General features: G+C 36.0%; 1 protein-coding gene across 1 annotated transcript; it reads right to left on the reverse strand.

Moving 5' to 3' along the window:
- Window positions 1-1,596: 1,596 nt before the first annotated feature.
- LOC135106203 (THAP domain-containing protein 2-like) lies at window positions 1,597-13,247 on the reverse strand. The gene is made up of 4 exons (XM_064014978.1): window positions 13,175-13,247; window positions 12,711-12,724; window positions 10,880-11,093; window positions 1,597-1,793 (listed from the first exon to the last, which is right to left on the reverse strand). Exons 1-4 carry the CDS (start codon window positions 13,245-13,247, stop codon window positions 1,597-1,599), a joined length of 498 nt encoding a protein of 165 aa, XP_063871048.1.
- Between the last annotated feature and the right edge of the window lie 7,605 nt (window positions 13,248-20,852).

Raw genomic sequence — 20,852 nt, forward strand, 5'->3', positions numbered from 1 at the left:
TTGAGTGTAGAAGAAGGAGATAGCTGAGTCATTGAAGAAGTGAGGATGGTTTTCAGGAAAACTGTGTCGAGTTGGAAGATGGAGGAATTGAACAATACTAAGTTTGCTCTGGCCAAATCAAAAAAAATTTGAGAGATCAGAAGTCAGGCGTTCTTTGACTGCCCTGCCTGAATTGTTAACTTCCTGAAGGGTTGGACATCTATGAAAAGACATGGAAAAGTGCAGGGTAGTATCATCAGCATAGGAGTGGATAGGTCAAGAAGTTTGGTTTAGAAGATCATTGATGAATAATAGAAAGAGAGTGGATGACAGAACAGAACCCTGAAGAACACCATTGTTAATAAATTTAGGAGAAGAACAGTGACCGTTTACCACAACAACAATAGAATGTTCAGAAAGGAAACTTGAGATGAAGTTACAGAGAAAAGGATTGAAGCTGTAGGAGGGTAGTTTGGAAATCAAACCTTTGTGCCAGACTATATCAAAAGCTTTATTTATGTTTAAGGCAACAACAAAAATTTCACCAAAATCCTAAAAGAGGATGACCAAGGCTCAGTAAGGAAAGCCAACGGATCACAAGCAGACGGCCTCGACGGAAATCATATTGGCGATCAGATAGAAGTATGTGAATTATTGGATGTTTAAGAATCTTCCTGTTGAGGTTAGATTCAAAAACTTTAGAGAGGCAGGAAATTAAAGCAATGGGACGGCAGAGTGAGGGATTAGAACGGTCACCCTTTTAGGAATAGGATGAATGTAAGCAAGCTTCCGGCAAGAAGGAAAGGTAGATGCCGACAGACATTGTTAGAAGAGTTTGACTAGCCAAGGTGCAAGCACGGAGGCACAGTTTCGGAGAACAATAGGAGTAACCCCATCCGGTTCATATGATTTTCGAGAATTTAGGCACGGAAAACATCATTGCGGAGGATCTTAAGTGATAGCATGAAGTAGTCGAAGGGTGGAGGAAAAGGAACAAGCCCTGAATTCTCCAAGGTTGAGTTTTTTACAAAGGTTTGAGCAAATAGTTCAGCTTTAGGAATAAATGAGATGGTAGTGGTGCCAATAGGTTGGAATAAAGGAGGAAAAGATAAAGAAGCAAAGTTATTGGAGATGTTTTTGTCTAGATGCCAGAATCTCGAGAGAAGTTAGATCTTGAAAAAAAAAAACTTGACACTTTCTATTAATGAAGGAATTTCTAGTTGAAGAACAGAATTGGCATGATTCCAGGCAGAAGTTTATAGTGCATGAGATTCAAGTAATGGAAGGCCCACGTACCTTTTATTGGCTACCTATCTACCATGTATAGCACGGGAACAAGCTGTGTTAAACCATGGTTTAGGGAGCGAAAAAGAGTGAGGAATGTACATCTCCATGCCAGACACTATCACCTCTGTTATGCACTCAACATATAGAGACAGGTCTCTGACACAGAAGCAGTAGTCATTCCAAGGAAAAATCAAAATAATAATTAGCAGAAGCAAAACGTCAGAGACACATCCGCTTTTCAGGATGCTGAGGTAGGATTGGAGTGATATGATAAGATACAGATATGAGGCTGTGATCGGAGAAAATAGGGTGATAACATAACCAGAAAGATTAGAGAGAGGTTAAGAGAAGATCAAGAATGTTTGGTGTATCTTCAAGACGGTTAGAAAAACGAATAGGATGTTGCACCAGTTGCTCTAGGTCATGGAGGATAGCAAAGTTAAAGGCTAGTTCACCAGGATGGTCATTGAAGGGAGAAGACAGCCAAAGCTGGTGCTGAACATTAAACTCTCCAAGAATGGAGATATCTGCAAAAGGAAAGAGAGCTGGAATATGCTCCACTTTGGAAGTTAAGTAGTCAAAAAATTTGTTATTGTCAGAGGAGTTAGGTGAGAGGTATAAATCACAGATAAATTTAGTTTGAGAGTGACTTTGTAGTCGTAGCCACATGATGGGAAATTCGGAAGATTTAAGAGCGTGGGCACGAAAAAATTTCAAGTCGTTGCGCACATAGAAACAATATCCAACTTTAGATTGAACATGAAGATAGAGAAAGTAGGAGAGAACAGAAAAGGGGTTACTTTCAGTTGCCTTAGACACCTGTGTTTCGGTAATAAAAAGAAGATGAGGCTTAGTAAAAGAGAGGTAGCGTTCTACAGATTGAAAATTAGATCTCAGGCCGCGAATGTTGCAGAAGTGAATGGAGAAAAAGTTGAGGGGTGTGTCAAGACACTTAGGGTCGATAACAGAAGAGTAGTCTGACCTGGAGATCCTTGTTTCATTCCTCAATTTTTTTTCTTTTTTTTTTTCTTTTCTTATTTTTTTTTCTTTTTCTGAAGTTCAAATTTCACTATCATGACAATCTCTCTCTCTCTCTCTCTCTCTCTCTCTCTCTCTCTCTCTCTCTCTCTCTCTCTCTCTCTCTCTCTCTCTCTCTCTCTCTCTCTGATCTTTCATAACGCACTTGGCTTCCCTGTTCCTTCTTTTCCTCGATCAGTTTAGATGAGCCTTTGATTTATTAGTATCTTTTCATCTCATCTTTTATGTGCCGTATCACTTACCCACAATTTAGTCTCCTTTACTTTTTCTTTCATTTTCCTATATTTGTCGTTATGATATTTTGTATAAATTCTTTCCTATGTTATGTTCCGTTGATTTCCATCTTCTATACCTTAGACACAAACCATCGAAATGACAGTAATACATTAAGGTGTTTTCCAAATCCTTAAGTTTGATCTATTAATAAAGGGTCAGTGAATATAATTATCACCGTCGCAATGAAATTACTACCAACTGAGTCGTGATTAAGTACATTTTTTTTTTCTAATAAAAGCCAGTTGTTGTAAGGGATTGCAAAAAAGCAGTTATTTTTACCAAGCTTCTGATTTATAATGGCATTTATAATATAATAATAGTAATTCATAATGATAACAACAATAATAATTTATAATGATAATGATAATAATAATAATAATAATAATAATAATAATAATAATAATAATAATAATAATAACAATAATAATATATATTTTTCATAAGTGACATTAATGATGATGATAATGATAATAGTAATAATAATAGTAATAATAATATTAATAATAATAGTAATAATAATAATAATAATAATAATAATAATAATAATAATAATAATAATAGTAATAATAATAATGATAATAATAATAATCATTGTATTTGTTGTTGTAGTCATTGTTGTTGTTGTTGTTGTTGTTGTTGTTGTTGTTGTTGTTGTTGTTGTTGTTGTTGTTGTTGATGTTGCTATTATTGTTCCTAAGAAACAGTGGTATTTACTACCACTTATAGAATGGCAAATAAATCATGGGAATTTTCGGATTATAGTTTAAGCAGAATATTAAAGTTATGGGAATCACTAAACTGATAACTTTTATTGTTTTAATGTTGCGCAACTTTTTTTTTTTCTATCTCTGTTATTTTTTTAGGTGGAGTATTGTTTCGACTTCTTCAGTATCGTCCGGCAGGTCTGAGTCACCCCTGACCTAACCTAACCTAACCTATCCTCGCCTGACCTGGTAACACTGCAAGGAAAATCCACAACTAGCAACTCGGTTCTGCCTGACGCGGCCCAGCCAGCCGGGGACCCCACGTCTCCACTAGGGCCATTTTCTTTTTATCTTTTTACTTATAGCTTTACTTTTTTCCTTCTTTTTTTATACATTTCCTTGTATCACCTGCTCTCATGTTGCTCTTCTTTATTCCTAGTTTTCTGCTTAATTTATGATGAAAATAAATCATATGCCGCACTCTCATCTTAGGATTTTTAAGTAAATTGAAAACAATTGTGTTCTTAAATAATTTTTATTTCTTTGAAAAGAGGGATAATAAAAAAAAGATCAATATCTTTTTCGTAATCACCCAAGCCTAGCTAGCCGGAGCGTCTGAATAACCTAATTGCATGTCAATGGTTAAGATATTTATTACTGACAAGCATAACATACAAATTTATCTAGCGGTATGAATATGAATAATGTGGTCGTCGAGTCTCGAAAAAAAAATTTCCGCGTGATTTTTATCACTCAGACATATATGTTTCTTCAGAGCGTTAAGAGAGTTTTCACGCCATACAAGGCATCAAAATCACTGAATATGCTTTCATACACTACGAGCATGAAGCATCACAACATCACTTAGCAGCTATTAGTAAAACAACGCAAAAGAATGACAAAACCTAAGAGAATAACGAAATGGCAAGCTAATATAACAAACCAATTAATTGAATCGTTATGTAATGAGCTAACAACATCAACACATCATCGCTTCTGTTTTGTTTCTTTGTTCCGGAGCAACCATTCTTCATGGAGGACTGACAAATGCTTCAATCCAGACAGTCGGCCAAACTGATCAACTTACATGGCATTTCATCCCAGCGCCGCTGCCCACCTCAACCCGCGCTGCAAGCACAAAACAAGTAACAGAAATATGTCAAAGCTACAATACATACGAGTAAATCTGATTATCTCTCTCTCTCTCTCTCTCTCTCTCTCTCTCTCTCTCTCTCTCTCTCTCTCTCTCTCTCTCTCTCTCTCTCTCTCTCTCTCTCTCTCTCTCTCTCTCTCTATACAGTTAAATGTTACAGAAGAGTACGTTACTTAATTTACATTATATAAATATTTCACAGGTAACATAAATGTTGTTTACCTTAAAGCCCAATCCTTGCCTTTATTGTCTGTTATTTCACCTCATCATTCTCATTTCATTCTCACACTCCTTGAATTGTTGCATACTTGCACCGTCAAGGCTTGGCTGTGAGGTGAGCAACACATTCCATAAGGCGACGTGGTTGTAGGTGAACTGCCGCTGACGGTGCCACGTTCTGCATCGTGGCTACAGCATTTCTGGTGGGGCCTGGCCAAGGCACATGCACACACAAATACATGCATACATACATACTCGTAGACTCGTACACATACACACACATAAACACACACACACACACACACACACACACACACACACACACACACACACACACACAATCACATATAGAGGCATACTGATTCATGCACACACACACATTCATGCATACTTACATTATGTACATGTATTACGAGTATACAACTACATACTTACATTACATGTATATGAACAAACACCCACATACGTTCAGATAAGAATATAAGGACATAAGTACATAAATACATACGCATTTAAGTACAGATATACATACGCACATAAACACATACATGCATACACACATAAATACATACTACACGCACACAAGTACAAACATACATACGCACATAAATACATACATACAGCCCACAAGTATACATATATACGCACATAAATACTTACCTACCCGCTCACAAGTATACGTACGCACATACAGGGTGTAACGCGAGTTTCTGCAAATACTGAAAGAGGTGAAAGAACGTATAATTCTAAGTAGAAAATGTTCTATACACATATTCTTTTTAAGGCTTTGTATAACTGTCAGAGGAGTTAAAAATATATGAGTGTACTATGCGTGTAAGTATGAGGTGACGGACTGACGGTTGCATTGTCGCAGCCTCGGAGGTGCTACTTGCTCAAATAACGAATGGTTTTATCTTATTTTTTTGCAGGCTGGGGAATATTACAGTATCTTATAACAAGACAAACGGTATTTAAAAGCACGTAGTTTACCGATAAGCATCAAACGACAACGTAATTGAGGTGATTAAAAGTACTCCTGTAAAATGCTAAGTGGCATCACCAAAGCGAGGGAGGACGGGAGCGAGTCCGAGAGACCTTGAAAACAGCTGAGTGATAATGCCACGTAGCATTTTACAGTACTTTTAATCACCACAATAGTGTTGTCGTATAATCCTTATTGGTAAATTACATGCTTTTTAGCACCATTGTCTTGTTATAAGATACAGTAATATTCCACAGCCTACAAAAAATAGGATTATATTGTTCGTAATTTGAGCAAGTGGCACCTCAGAGGCTGCGACAATAAAAATGTCTGTCCATCATCTCATATCTACACACATAGTACACCCATACATTTTCAAAACCTTAAAACAAAACCTTAAAATGCATATGTGTATAGAACACTTTTTATATAGAATTACACGGTCTTTCACGTCTATCAATATTTGCAGAAACTCGCGTTACACCCTGTATAATAAATACATGCATACTCGAACAAACATATATACATATACACACACTAAATATATCCATACTCGCACACAAGTTTACATGCAATCGCACACGCGAGTACACCAGTATAAAAAAGATACATACACGGATATATATATATATATATATATATATATATATATATATATATATATATATATATATATATATATATATATATATATATATATATATATGTATATATGCTGTGAACTTATCATTAAACCAAGCTGTGACCTCATTGAACGTTTCCCTTTGTGTCTCACAACTCAAGGGGGCAGTCACAGCCTGCCCTCTAAAGACAACTCTCTTCCTCCACACAAAACTACAAGCATCTAATAACACACACACCCTTCACTCAAAAATTTTCAAACTTACCATGGCGACTCCTACACCAGCCTCGGAGTCCCCATCTGGAGAGGGGACCATAAATGTCCCCCAGGTCGGACTGCCTTTCTGTCGAAGACCCTAAGTGCCTTGACACCCCCCCCCCAACTTTTTCTTCATTAACTTCTGCAACATTTGCGGTCTAAGATCTAATTTTCAATCTGTAGAACACCACCTCTCCTCTTCTAAACCTCATCTTCTTTTCCTCACTGAAACTCAGGTGTCTCAGGCAAATGACAGTAGCCCCTTTTCTGTTCCCTACTACTTTCTCTATCCTCATTTTCAATCCAAAGCTGGATGTTACGTTTTTGTGCGCAATGACTTAACCAGCCCTCGTGCCCACGCTCTTGAATCTTCCGAGTTTTCCAGCATCTGGCTACGACTACAGAGTCACTCTCAAACAAAATTTATCTGTGCTGTATACCTCTCGCCTAACTCCTCTGACTATAAGAAATTCTTTGATTACTTAACTTCCAAAGTGGAGCACATTCTGACCCTCTTCCCTTTTCCAGACTTCTCCATTATTGGAGACTTCAATGTTCACCACCAACTTTAGCTTTCCTCTCCCTTCACTGAACATCCTAGTGAACTAGCCTTCAACTTTGCTATACTCCACGACCTAGAGAAATTGGTGCAACACCCTACACGTATTCCTGACCGTCTTGAAGATACACCCAACATTCTTGAACTTTTCCTGGCCTCTAATCCTTCTGCTAATGCTGTCATCCTTTCTTCTCCGTTGGGCTCCTCTGATCACAATCCCATATCTGTATCTTGTCCTATCGCTCCAGTCCCTCCTCAGGAACCCCCTAAGCGAAGGTGCCTCTGGCGTTTTGCCTCTGCTAGTTGGGGGGACCTGAGGAGGTATTTTGCTGATTTTCCTTGGAATAACTAATGCTTCCGTGTCAGAGACCCGTCTTTGTGTGCTGAGCGCATAACAGAGGTGATAGTGTCTGGCATCGAAGCATACATCCCTCTCTTTTTCTCGACCTAAACCTTCCAAACCTTGGTCTAACACAGCTTGTTCTCGTGCTATACATGATAGAGAGGTGGCCCACAAAAGGTACTTAAACCCTCTGGCATCTAGCCAAAAATATCTCCAATAACTTTGCTTCTTCTTCTTTCCCTCCTTTATTTCAACGAGATGGCACCACTGCTATCACATCTATTTCTAAAACTGAACTCTTTGCTCAAACCTTTGCTAAAAACTTTACCTTGGACGATTCTGGGCTTGTTCCTCCTTCTCCTCCACCCTCTGACTACTTCATGCTACCTATTAAAATTCTTGAGTTCCTTCAAGAGGGAGGTTTCAAGACATTTATCCATCAGTTTTTGACTACTGCTTTGACCCTTTTATGGGACTGGCATTTCAGTGGGCATTTTTTTTTTATTGGATTTTTCCTTGCCCTTGACCAGTGTCCCTCCTACATAAAAAAAAAATAAATAAATAATAATAATAAATATATATATATATATATATATATATATATATATATATATATATATATATATATATATATATATATATATATATATATATATATATATATATATATATATATATATATATGACAGCAAACACCCTTCTTGAACTGACACAAGTTTTCTCATTTCTTCATGAAATTATTATAAAGTGGTTTTCCTTATATACTATTAACTGTTTTTATATCATAATTTTGAAATCATTCTTTGACAATGAAATTAAGAATATATATATATATATATATATATATATATATATATATATATATATATATATATATATATATATATATATATATATATATATATATATATATATATATATATATATATATATATATATATATATATATATATATATATATATATATATATATATATATATATATATATATATATATATATATATATATATATATATATATATATATATATATATATATATATATATATATATATATATATATATATATATATATATATATATATATATATATATATATATATATATATATATATATATATGCTTAATTCATTGTCAAAGAATGATTTCACCATTATGATATAAAAACAGTAAAAACAAGTGGTGTTTGAATAAATAATAAGTAGCACATGTAATCATGATATCCTGAATGACTAGCGTTTGTTCCTATTATCAATTGAAAGTTATCAAAAATTACGTAAACCTAACTTCAAAAGAATCATACATATAAGAATTTCATACACATGCAAGTTTTAAGACAGTCATAGTAGTAGTAGGTACTACTACTACTATTTGTGGTGGTGATGGCGGCGGTAGTGGTAGTAATGTAGTAGTAGGAGTAACAGTAATACTCGTAGTCATAGTAGCTTTTAGCTTGATTGAAACGCTAACGCTTCCTCTTCTTACAACTAGAACTATATCATTATTAGATGTCTTTGTGAAATTATCTAATAGAATATTTCACGAGGGGAAGATACATAGAGATTTTGCATGGGTAACATTAAAAAATATTATGTTTTTCTTGAAAAAAAAAAAAGTCTCTCTGGTTCTTGCAGTGCAAAATATCTTCCTTAAAATCACTGACAGACTGAAATATTTGGTATGTTTCCATATATATTGAGACAGTGAAAGATGTTGGCCATATATATATATATATATATATATATATATATATATATATATATATATATATATATATATATATATATATATATATATATATATATATATATATATATATATATATATATATATATATATATATATATATATATATATATATATATATATATATATATATATATATATATATATATATATATATATATATATATATATATATATATATATATATATATATATATATATATAGCCCACTGAAATGCCAGTCCCATAAAAGGATCAAAGCAGTTGTCAAAAATTAATGAATAAGTGTCTTGAAACCTCCCTCTTGAAGGAATAAAAAAAAAAAAAAAACGTTTTCACTACACACATCACATTTTCATTGACTTCAAAATTTTAAAATTTCAAGATATTTTCTTACGAACCAACATATTCATACATAAATCTACATAATCATCACCAATAGTCTCCAGCTTCACACCAATACCACAAACCTGTAACACACGCCAAAACAATACCCTACGCGTACCACTATGTCGGACTGCACATGCACTGCAAAGTGTCTTGTTCAGAGGAAGCAAGTACTGGAACAATCTGCCTCAAAACATCACCTCCATCTCTAGCTTAAATTGTTCTAAAAATCGGCTAAAAAGCACACTGCTCCTTCATTATAATAAGTATTTATGATTATGCTCTTGATAATCTATACGTTTTGTTATATATATATATATATATATATATATATATATATATATATATATATATATATATATATATATATATATATATATATATATATATATATGACTTGATATAAACCAACTACATGTTTCTTTTTGAAAAAAAGTGAAGATATCATAAATGTTTGAATTGATGTTGCAGCTTCACTTGGGCTAACAGAGGCATCATGAATCTTACCAGCCATGTAAAACAGACTTTTTTCCTCATGTACTTCGTCCAGCAGCAAGTTGACCATGTTTTCTCCATTTCTCAAAAATGAGACAAATTAAATTTATTAAGGTAGTCAGGATGTAGGATTATAATTACTCCACTGTCACTCATAAATGTGTACAGTGATTGATTTGAAAAATATAAACTACAAACCCAATCTAGAAAATCACAGCTGTATCTTATTTTTTTCTTTCCTAACCAAAGTAAATTGTTCAACACAGAACAACAACATTTTACTGTTGGTATGCAGAATATCATCTGATGATTAATTTTCAACTATTTCACAGAACATTTTCTGCATTGCGTTAGTTTACCTTCATTCCTTACACATAACTCATCGTAACTACCAGGATGACTTAGTAAGCAGTCAAATTTTGACCACAGATCACATGTGTTCTCAAATTGTAACAGCCATTTAAATTTTCTTTGCAACAGAGCAACATTTTCATGTCATATTGAAACCTTTAACTCGTCAATCATTTTGAAAGACGCAATAACCCTTGGATAGATATCACATTTTCACTTTAAGAAAGAACACATCGTCACTACATGAATAAAACAACCAGGACCTGGGAAGCTTTTCAACAAATCCTTCACAAAATTCTGGAAAAAATACTGATCTTGTGTTTTGTCATCATATGAAACGTTAATTGATCTTGAGGAATTAATCTATCTCTTCTTTCTTCAGGAGTAGTACGAGGAGGACATTCTCCTTTGGTCATGTACTTAGGATGATTTGGAAAAAATATTTGGGACTGCATTTTTTAGTTAAAGCTGGTTTACTTCGTCTTGCTATTATCACAGTACCATCAGTACGAGAAATGCTCTCTTCAGGGGTGATGAACAGTGGCTGGGAGTGCTTGCTACATATTATAGTGTTGTCAATCGGTACAAAATCTTTCCTGTGAACTGATTTACTCCACTGTTCACGACGTTTTTCATCCTTTGGACAGCGAAAGCCTGAAGCATCTGTGGAATAGTAGATGGACTTGCATCGTGGAACACAGCATGATCTCGGCATCTGCAAGAAGCATATTATATTACAGTGCAATCAAGAAGCATTAATATCAGGAAAACTATGATTAAATACAATTGTCTTTAAGAAGTAATCATATATATATATATATATATATATATATATATATATATATATATATATATATATATATATATATATATATATATATATATATATATATATATATATATATATATATATATATATATATATATATATATATATATATATATATATATATATATATATATATATATATATATATATATATATATATATATATATATATATATATATATATATATATATATATATATATATATATATATATATATATATATATATATATATATATATATATAGATAGATAGATAGATAGATAGATAGATAGATAGATAGATAGATAGATAGATAGATAGATAGATAGATAGATAGATAGATAGATAGATAGATAGATAGATAGATAGATAGATAGATAGATATATAAATAGATAGATAGATATATAGATAGATATAGAGAGATAGACAGAAATACGATAGTATTTTAAAAAGTGGAGGAAATATGTTACACCTTGAATAAATAATAAATGAACACTTCTCTTTTTACGGAGTAGTTATAGGAACCCGGAGACACCTTGTAAAAAGAATATATTTCTCCCATAGGAAATTATAGAAAAGGTAGAGGTTAGAGGATTTGACCTCAGGAAGTTTTAACCTATTTCATGCTTTAAGTATGATAATGATCATTAAACAAAAAAAAATTAACACCAGGTATTGGATACGTTATTGGTCTATGAAAGCCTCATGGGACGTCAGTAGGGCTCATTTAGTATTCCCATCGGAATCCTTATAGCACTAAACAAGAACAAAAAGTTAACTGTTGCTTGAATCTGAAGTCTGGTGTTTGGCTTTAAAACTGCCATTAGGCAGAGCCGTATTAGAGATTTTTTTTTTTTTTTTTTTTGTGTGTGTGTGTGTGTGTGTGTGTGTGTGTGTGTGTGTGTGTGTGTGTGTGTGTGTGTGTGTGTGTGTGTGTGTGTGTGTGTGTGAATTGAATAGAACATTATATTTTTTCCCCTATTGTTAATCAGAAGACGTGTAAAAAAAAAAAAATCCAGGGTGTATAATAATGGTATGCTGCCACCACTCCAAACTCAAGGTTAGGTTTCAGAAGTGGGGAACCAAGAAAAATAAAAACCAGTAAAACACCTGGAAAGGCAATTGACGAGCGAAGCTGTCAGTTGGCGGTAATTTCAGGCACCGCACACAACACGCACTTACCTAATATTCAAGTCATTCTAGCTCAAAACTTTGCGTGAGCCTAATGGTTGTGCTGTATACCGTTGGATAGGAAATTTCATTGTGTTTTGTGGTATATATCCGCTTTCGTTGAAGCAAAAGGAAGCTGGTGAAAACTGCAGAAAACTGACGGACATTTTACAAAAAGTTTAATATTGTATTTTGCGCATGTGCAGTAGTGTTGTAGATCTGACTTTTTCTTTCGTTATAACTTCAAAGTTGACATCAGGACTTTTATTATAATTATAATAACATGACACTAATTAAGTTTCATTAAAATTGGTTGATTAGTTTTTGAGAAATTCCATTTTTGACACCTACTTTTTGCAAGTTACCTATTGATTTCACTCGATAAAAGAGATGAAAGTTATATCATATAAACTTGATAGAGTTGTGTTATCATATGGTGCTAATTTCGTTACGATCGGCTGCGTGGTTCCGGAGATATTACCGTTTGAATAACCTTATGGTTGGGCCAGGCCAGGAAGCTCGAAATGAAAGAACCATCATAGTAAACTTTACTTCGATCGTAATAAACAGGCATACTAATTACTCTCTTGTAATACATTTTCAGAAACATACTGAAATAGATATTGAAAAATTATTGTTATAGTTACACTGTAGTTGTAGCATTGTATGAGCTCTTTAAAAAAAAATAATAATAAATAAATATTGATGATAAAACACCAATATACTTGTCGTAATCTCCCACCTTACATTTAATTATAAGTTATAGTGTACGCAATAACTGCACCAGTTATATATTCTCCAAGTAGTTCAAATACTTTCACGATTCTTTAAGTCTAAGTCCAGGTTACCGAGAGTTAAGGCTAAAGTTCTCACAGTGGGGTAAGCCATAAACGTAGTTAAGAAAAAAAACTAATATTATTTTATCAACAAATGAATAATGAACACACGCAGGCAATAAAAGACACTAACTCAACCACATAATACCAGTTAATAAAACTTCAAGCAATTCCGCATTAACAAACTAAAAAACCTTTACGTTATTATTTACTGTACGTCAACGCGACTTCATTCACAAAAGGATGTCACTCATAACGCATCACTTTTCATCAAACACATAAAACACATAAATGCACACATAATATAATAAAATATGTGGTCACAACATGTGAAGTGCCATAGACAATATCAAGTCAGTCATCATAATCTAGCATTAAATCAACTCTCTTCCTCCACACAAAACTACAAGCACCTAATAACACACACACACCCTTCACTGAAAAAAAATCAAAATTATCATGGCGAGTCCTACACCAGCCTCGGAGTCCCCATCTGGGGAGGGGACCATAAATGTCCCCAGACTGCCCTTCTGACGACGACCCTAAGTGTCTTGACACTTTTTCTTCATTAACTTCTGCAACATTCGCGGTCTAAGATCTAATTTTCAATCTGTAGAACACCACCTCTCCTCTTCTAAACCTCATCTTCTTTTCCTCACTGAAACTCAAGTGTCTGAGGCAACTGACAGTAGCCCCTTTTCTGTTCATTCCTAGTTTCTCTACCCTCATTTTCAATCCAAAGCTGGATGTTGCGTTTATGTGCGCAACGACTTAAATTCATCACGTGCCCACGCCCTTGAATCTTCCAAGTTTTCCACCATCTGGCTACAACTACAGAGTCACTCACAAACTAAATTTATCTGTGCTGTATACCTCTCATCTAACTCCTCTGACTATAAGAAATTCTTTGGCTACTTAATTAACTTCCAAGGTGATGTACATTCTGGTTCTCTTCTCTTTTGCAGAGATCTTCATTCTTGGAGACTTCAATGTTCACCACCAGCTTTGACTTTCCTCTCCCCTCACTGACCAACCTGGTAACATAGCCTTCAACTTTGCTATCCTCCACGACCTAAAGCAATTGGTGCAGCACCCTACTCGTATTCCTGACAGTCTTGGAGATACACCCAACATTCTTGATCTTTTCCTGACCTCTAATCCCGCTTATACTGTCAACCTCTCTTCTCCGACGGGCTCCTCCGATCACAATCTCATATCTGTATCTTGTCTTATCGCTCCAATCCCTCCTAAAGATCCCCCTAGGCCAGTGGTTCTCAAACTTTTTCATGAGCTACCCTATTTGGAACATTTCATTCCTTCGCGACCCATGATTTGTTCATATGTGATGAAGTTGTAGAATAAACCAATAAGAACGAAAGATTATTATTATTATTATTAGTTAGTAAATATAGTAAGTAGTATATGAAGCAAGATATTATATTATTATACAACACACACACACACACACACACACACACACACACACACACACACACACACACACACACACACACACACACACACACACACACTCTACTCACACAAATGACTGCAAACGGCACAACCTCCCTCGCCTGCGGTCGGTGGAAAATAGACACCGCGCACGAGCCTGCATGGGCCCACTGCCAGTCCAATATACGCGTTTGATACAGGAGTCATTCCTGTCAGAGACACCATTACGTGGGGCCCAGGAGGAAGGAGGTGGGAGGAAGATGAACATACATAATAAAAGTAATTTGTGGTTAAAGAAGAATAATTCAATTAAGTAACTGAAATACATTGAAACACTGAAAGCATGATAATGTTCCTGTGTCCCTGCGACCCATCAAAATTGATCTCGCGACCCATAGTTTGAGAACCACTACCCTAGGCGAAGGTGCCTTTGGCGTTTTGCCTCTGCTAGCTGGGGGAATCTGAGGAGGTATTTTGCTGATTTTCCTTAGAATGACTACTGCCCCCGTGTCAGAGGCCCGTCTTTGTGTGCCGAGTGCATTACGGAGGTAATAGTGTCTGGCATGGATGTGTACATTCCTCACTCTTTTTCTCGACCTAAGCCTTCCAAACCTTGGTTTAACACAGCCTGTTCTCGTGCTGTACATGATAGAGAGGTGACCCACAAAAGGTACTTAAGCCTTCCATCACAAGAATCTCATGCACTTTATATTTCTGCCCGGAACCATGCCAAGTCTCTTCTCCAACTTGCCAAAAACTTCTTCATGAATAGAAAGTGTCAAAATCTTTCAAGATCTAACTTCCCTCGTGACTTCTGGCATGTAGCCAAAAATATCTCCAATAACTTTGCTCCTACTTCTTTCCCTTTTTTATTTCAACTAGATGGCACCACTGCTATCACATCTACTTTAAAGCTGAACTCTTCGCTCAAACCTTTGATAAAAACTCTACCTGGGACGATTCAGGGCTTGTTCCTCCCTTTCCTCCACCCTCTGACTACTTCATCTACCTATTAAAATTCTTATGGGTTCCGTCAAGGCCGCTCTACTGGTGATCTTCTGGCTTTCCTTACTCAGGCTTACTGAGACTTGGTCATCGTCTTTTAGGGATTTTGGTGAAACTTTTGCTGTTGCCTTGGATATATCAAAAGCTCTTGATAGAGTCTGGCACAAAGCTTTGATTTCCAAACTATCCTCCTACGGCTTCTATCCATATCTCTTTAACTTCATCTCAAGTTTCCTTTCTGACCGTTCTATTGCTGCTGTGGTAGACGGCCATTGTTCTTCTCCTAAATAGAATGTTAGCGTTTCCCGGTTGTTTTGCTGCACTGCCTGCACCACCTCCTGCTGCCTCTGATCAGCAAGTTTAACACGGCAGTTCTGAGAGGAGTGAAAGCGACCATGACAATAGTCACAAACTTTCCTTTGATGTTGCTCCTAAGTGTGCCTCCCACTCCTATTCTGAGGTCGGTTGGCCCGCTGTAGCTTGGGATGGGTTGTGGCTTTAGTCTGAGTCACTACCTCCTGTAGTTTTCGTGTTTGTCGAGGTTTCTCCATGTTTGGATGAACTTCGGGTTGGTGTTCCCTTCTAATCTCCCTCTCCTCAGTATTTCTATCACGTGTTGGCCCCCGTTCCCGACCCTCAGCTGATCCTGGCGAGAGCTGAGGTGAGGTCACGTGTGGGGATGGTTTCCTGGGTGGCAGGGGAGGAGTGCTGGGAGGCGGGGGTTGGTGCTAGGTGACGGGGGAACGGTGCTGGGAGACGGTTGGTTGCTGCCGGCTGGCGGGGGAGGAAGGGGAGCGAAGTTGGGTATCTCACCAGGTGTCCCCGCTGTCCTCTGTAGCTGTGTAAGTCACAGCCTCACCATCAATTTTTTTTTAGGTTTAGCCGTGCACGCTACTGACCTTTGCTGAGTTTCTTCGTTAGCGTGTATGGCCAGGAGTGTGTCTACTACAGACAATGCCTCCACCACCACACTTCTCTTGTCTGCAAGCTCACCGGTCACGGATCTGTAATTTGTAAACTGGGCTTTTATTGAGGCAAGGTCCCGCTGAAGTTTGCTACCGTTAGTCACCAGCTTCTTCTGTAGTGCGTTCAGGTTGTCGTTGTCCTCCTCACCTAGGTGTTTGGGAGGAGGAGTGGCAGGGACTTCCTGCACCTGTCGACTGGAGAAAGTGACAGGGTCGTTAATCCTCGCCAAGATCCGGAGCTCTGAGGTGTTGCCACACATAAATTCCGTTGCTTCTTGCATACATCTCTAGTGGCAAAGATTAGGACAACTATGTGTGTTGCATTTCGCCTTCAGGCCACAGACAGTTCACCAGATCTCAGGTCTGTAACAACAAAGACCGCTGGATCTTTCAATAACGCGTTCCAGACATTCTTCAACCATACCTGCTGGCGACAGGTCAGGTCTAGCGTCACGTTGGGACAATCTCTCCGTGAATTCCTTGGGGAGTTCTTTCCGCTCAGCGCAAAGTGTAGTGCCGGGGGTGGTTGGAGTCGTCACGCTACTGATTAACAAACACTTCACTTCACTTCACTTTGCATTGTTGCGCTATACTTCCTTGTAAAGAAGATGCCGCAACACGGAGATGTCTTGGTGTGGTGCTCTACGTGGAGTTGTCGTGACGGGCAGAGAAGACCAGGAAGGAAAGGGTGGCTAAGTAGCGTGGGGTTCAAAGTCAGGTCACACATGCACTTTCTTATTATCTAAAAATAAAAAAATAAATGTTTTGTAAATTTCTGCCAATCACATATCACTCTTCCACGGAGTGATTCACTGCACTGTGTTTAAAGTTAAGTCTTCAGTGGTGTAACTCAAAGTTCACAGATTATTTTGTGGGAACACTGAGAACACAAAAAGTACAGACCTCACATGCACGTCTTTCCCTTGCGATATATATATATATATATATATATATATATATATATATATATATATATATATATATATATATATATATATATATATATATATATATATATATATATATATATATATATATATATATATATATATTTTCTCTCTCTCTCTCTCTCTCTCTCTCTCTCTCTCTCTCTCTCTCTCTCTCTCTCTCTCTCTCTCTCTCTCGAGTTAGAGTGAAAGTAAGACTCATTCCTGCTCATCCTTCCTTCAGTCCTTCCCCAGCCAAAAGAAAAAAAAAATAATATGCACACTTCATCTGTCAACGTCTCCATTCCAACACACACACACACACACACACACACACACACACACACACACACACACACACACACACACACACACACACACAAGAAGTTCAAGGTCTAAGTCAACAGTTTACGTCAACAGAAAGTAAATTCAAGTCTGAAGGAAAGATAAAAGATCCTTTTTTGTGTCAGAAAAGTGTCGCATAATTACGTTGGTAGATCCCATGGCGGAAGAACTTTGAGCCCTGGGGAAGAAGAAAAGTTAATTGTTGAATAAGATTAGCCGTCAAATCCTGAGTGGTGTGTGTGTGTGTGTGTGTGTGTGTGTGTGTGTGTGTGTGTGTGTGTGTGTGTGTGTAATAATAATAATAATAATGATAACAATAATAATAATAATAATAATAATAATAATAATAATAATAATAATAATAATAATAATAATAATAATAATAGGTTTATTTATTCATTTATTTATTTTATTTATTTATTTTTTTTTGCAGCCTTATAGCTGAAAATCTACATGTTACATTATTATTAACTTAAATGTTAACGTAGAAATTACATTTTAAGTATACATTAACCCTAAAATAGTAGCTTACACTTTGAAACTATTGCTGCCAGATGACGCCGACAAACCTGGAAAACCAGGTCCGGTGTCACAGCCCGTTTTTCCTGGTCTACATTTCCTCCCTCTAGTCTAGAATTCCTCCCCATGAATATGACAATGAAATAAGAGAGACAAGAAATTTAAGAAACTTTAGTGATTTAAAAACGTATTAGAGATACTTTATTGATTTAAAAACGTATCTATGTTGTAGTTAAATTGTACATGTTTGAATACAAGTTAATAATTGTATCTAAATACAAGAAGTTAATAACTGTATCTAGATACAACTTTTTCTTTGACAGTACAACTGGATTTATCTAAATACAAGAAGTTAATAACTATATATAAATACAAGTATTCTTAGCAATACAACTACACTTATTTTACATACTCAAGACCCGATAGCATTAACCTCTTTCATTCTTAGTACATTTTGCACAAGAACATTTTGGTCTATAAAACGTCTTAAACATTCTTTTTCCTTCTCAGACAAAGTTACAGCTACCTCTGACAACACTCCACATGCATAATTTTCATCAGCAGAATTATATAACTTAAAATTTACAGAATGATAAGTGTTTTTAAGTGTCTTTCCTGACTGTAAGTTTTTCAACTTAACTCTACCTTTATCTAAACAACTGACAATCTCATACGGGCCTAACCATTTGTGCTCAAGTTTTCCACCCATTCTGTGAACATTTTTATTGTTCTTCATTAAAACAAGCTGTCCTACTCGCATTTCATTAGTGTGACATGTATGTTTTGTATCATAATATTGCTTTAGTCTTTTCTGGGCCTTTTCTATGTTAGTCTGTACCGCGTTGTGAGCCAAATGCTGCCTATTTCTTTTGTAAGATCTCTTATTGTGTCCGCAGTTGTAGTGTTGTCAATGGCACTTGCATTACCTGCAGCATTAACGTCCATATCAACGGGTAGTATAGGATGACGTCCAAACATAACATAGAATGGGGTAAGTTTCGTGTTGTCATGTTGCGTAGTACAGTAGGAAAACAGGATTCCATCCAAGTGCTGCTCCCAGTCATCGTGGTTTTCATTTACGAATTTTGCAGTAGCACGTTCCAGTGTCTGGTTGAAACGTTCCTGTACAGTAAACACAAATTGTTGAAATAATACAACCTGAATTTTGTGTTTCATATGATGCATAGATGAACATTGAAATACATTCAGATGCATTCTGCTGATACATACCTGTAATCCGTTTGTCTGTGGATGGTACGCAGATGCAATTCTATGATTTATGTTGAGTTTCTCACAAGTTATATCATTCAGATAATTCACAAATTCACGAATTTCTCTGACATTTGTCACACTTACTAATAATCTTCGATACATCATCTTTCATGCCTTTCCAATAATATTTTTGTGATATTTTATTGAACGTTTTTGTCCCTTCCAGTGTCCTCCTGATACTGGATTATCATGACAAGCTTGAATTATCCTTTCTTTATCTTTACTCAACACAACTTTTTTTCAGAATATTTTCAGTTGCACTCTTTGGTTTATGATATAATTCTTCATTTTCCACAGGAAATGGTTCACTTTTTTTTTCCCTGATTTCATGCTTTTTTTTTCCTTATTTGCACCTTCAGGGTATTTCCCATACTGAGATAATTCCGTATTTCATTATACTTTGTATCCTCCATAATTCACGTCGTATAGTCCTCCACTAACTGCTCCACAGTGCTCCCACCACCACTGACTGCCCGCGTGTACTGACACAGAATGACTGGCGGAAGGAGCGGCTGCCCTCTCTGTCTATCTGCCAATGTCGTCCACAGCGCTACCACAACCACTAACTGTTCCAAGAAAAACGAAAAGAAAAGATGCATAAAAAAAATTGATAAATAAATTGATTAAATAAATTAATCAAAAAAATTATAAAATAAAATAAAAATATAATACAATAAAAAGAAGAAATATCCAAAAAGAAAACGTAGAGAAAATGGAAGAAGAATGTCCCAGACTTTATATATGTAATAAGTGGATAGATGAAAGGAATGATAAATCTTGGAAGAATACGTGCTTGGTAGCTGGATCTTTTGATCTATTACTAAGAGAGAGAGAGAGAGAGAGAGAGAGAGAGAGAGAGAGAGAGAGAGAGAGAGAGAGAGAGACGTACCACCACTGAACTACCCACGTATACTGACACAGAATGACTGGCGGAAGTGGCGGTTGCCCTCTCTATTAAGGGGAGGAGGAAATTCAGGCCAGAAGAAGGATAATAGGAAAGGGAGGAATTTTAGCCCAGAGGGGTTAATGGTATCCTGAGTTACTCTTCCCCCTCGGGAAAATTATCCTAGGACACTTTTCCCGGTGGGGGAAGATTGATCGGGGGGAAAGTCAGACTGGTGCACCGGGATGATCAGGCCTCCCTTTTTTTTTTTTTTGTAGTTGTTGCTGGGT

This window comes from Scylla paramamosain, chromosome 13 (genome assembly GCF_035594125.1).
Source record: "Scylla paramamosain isolate STU-SP2022 chromosome 13, ASM3559412v1, whole genome shotgun sequence".
Taxonomy (NCBI): domain Eukaryota; kingdom Metazoa; phylum Arthropoda; class Malacostraca; order Decapoda; family Portunidae; genus Scylla; species Scylla paramamosain.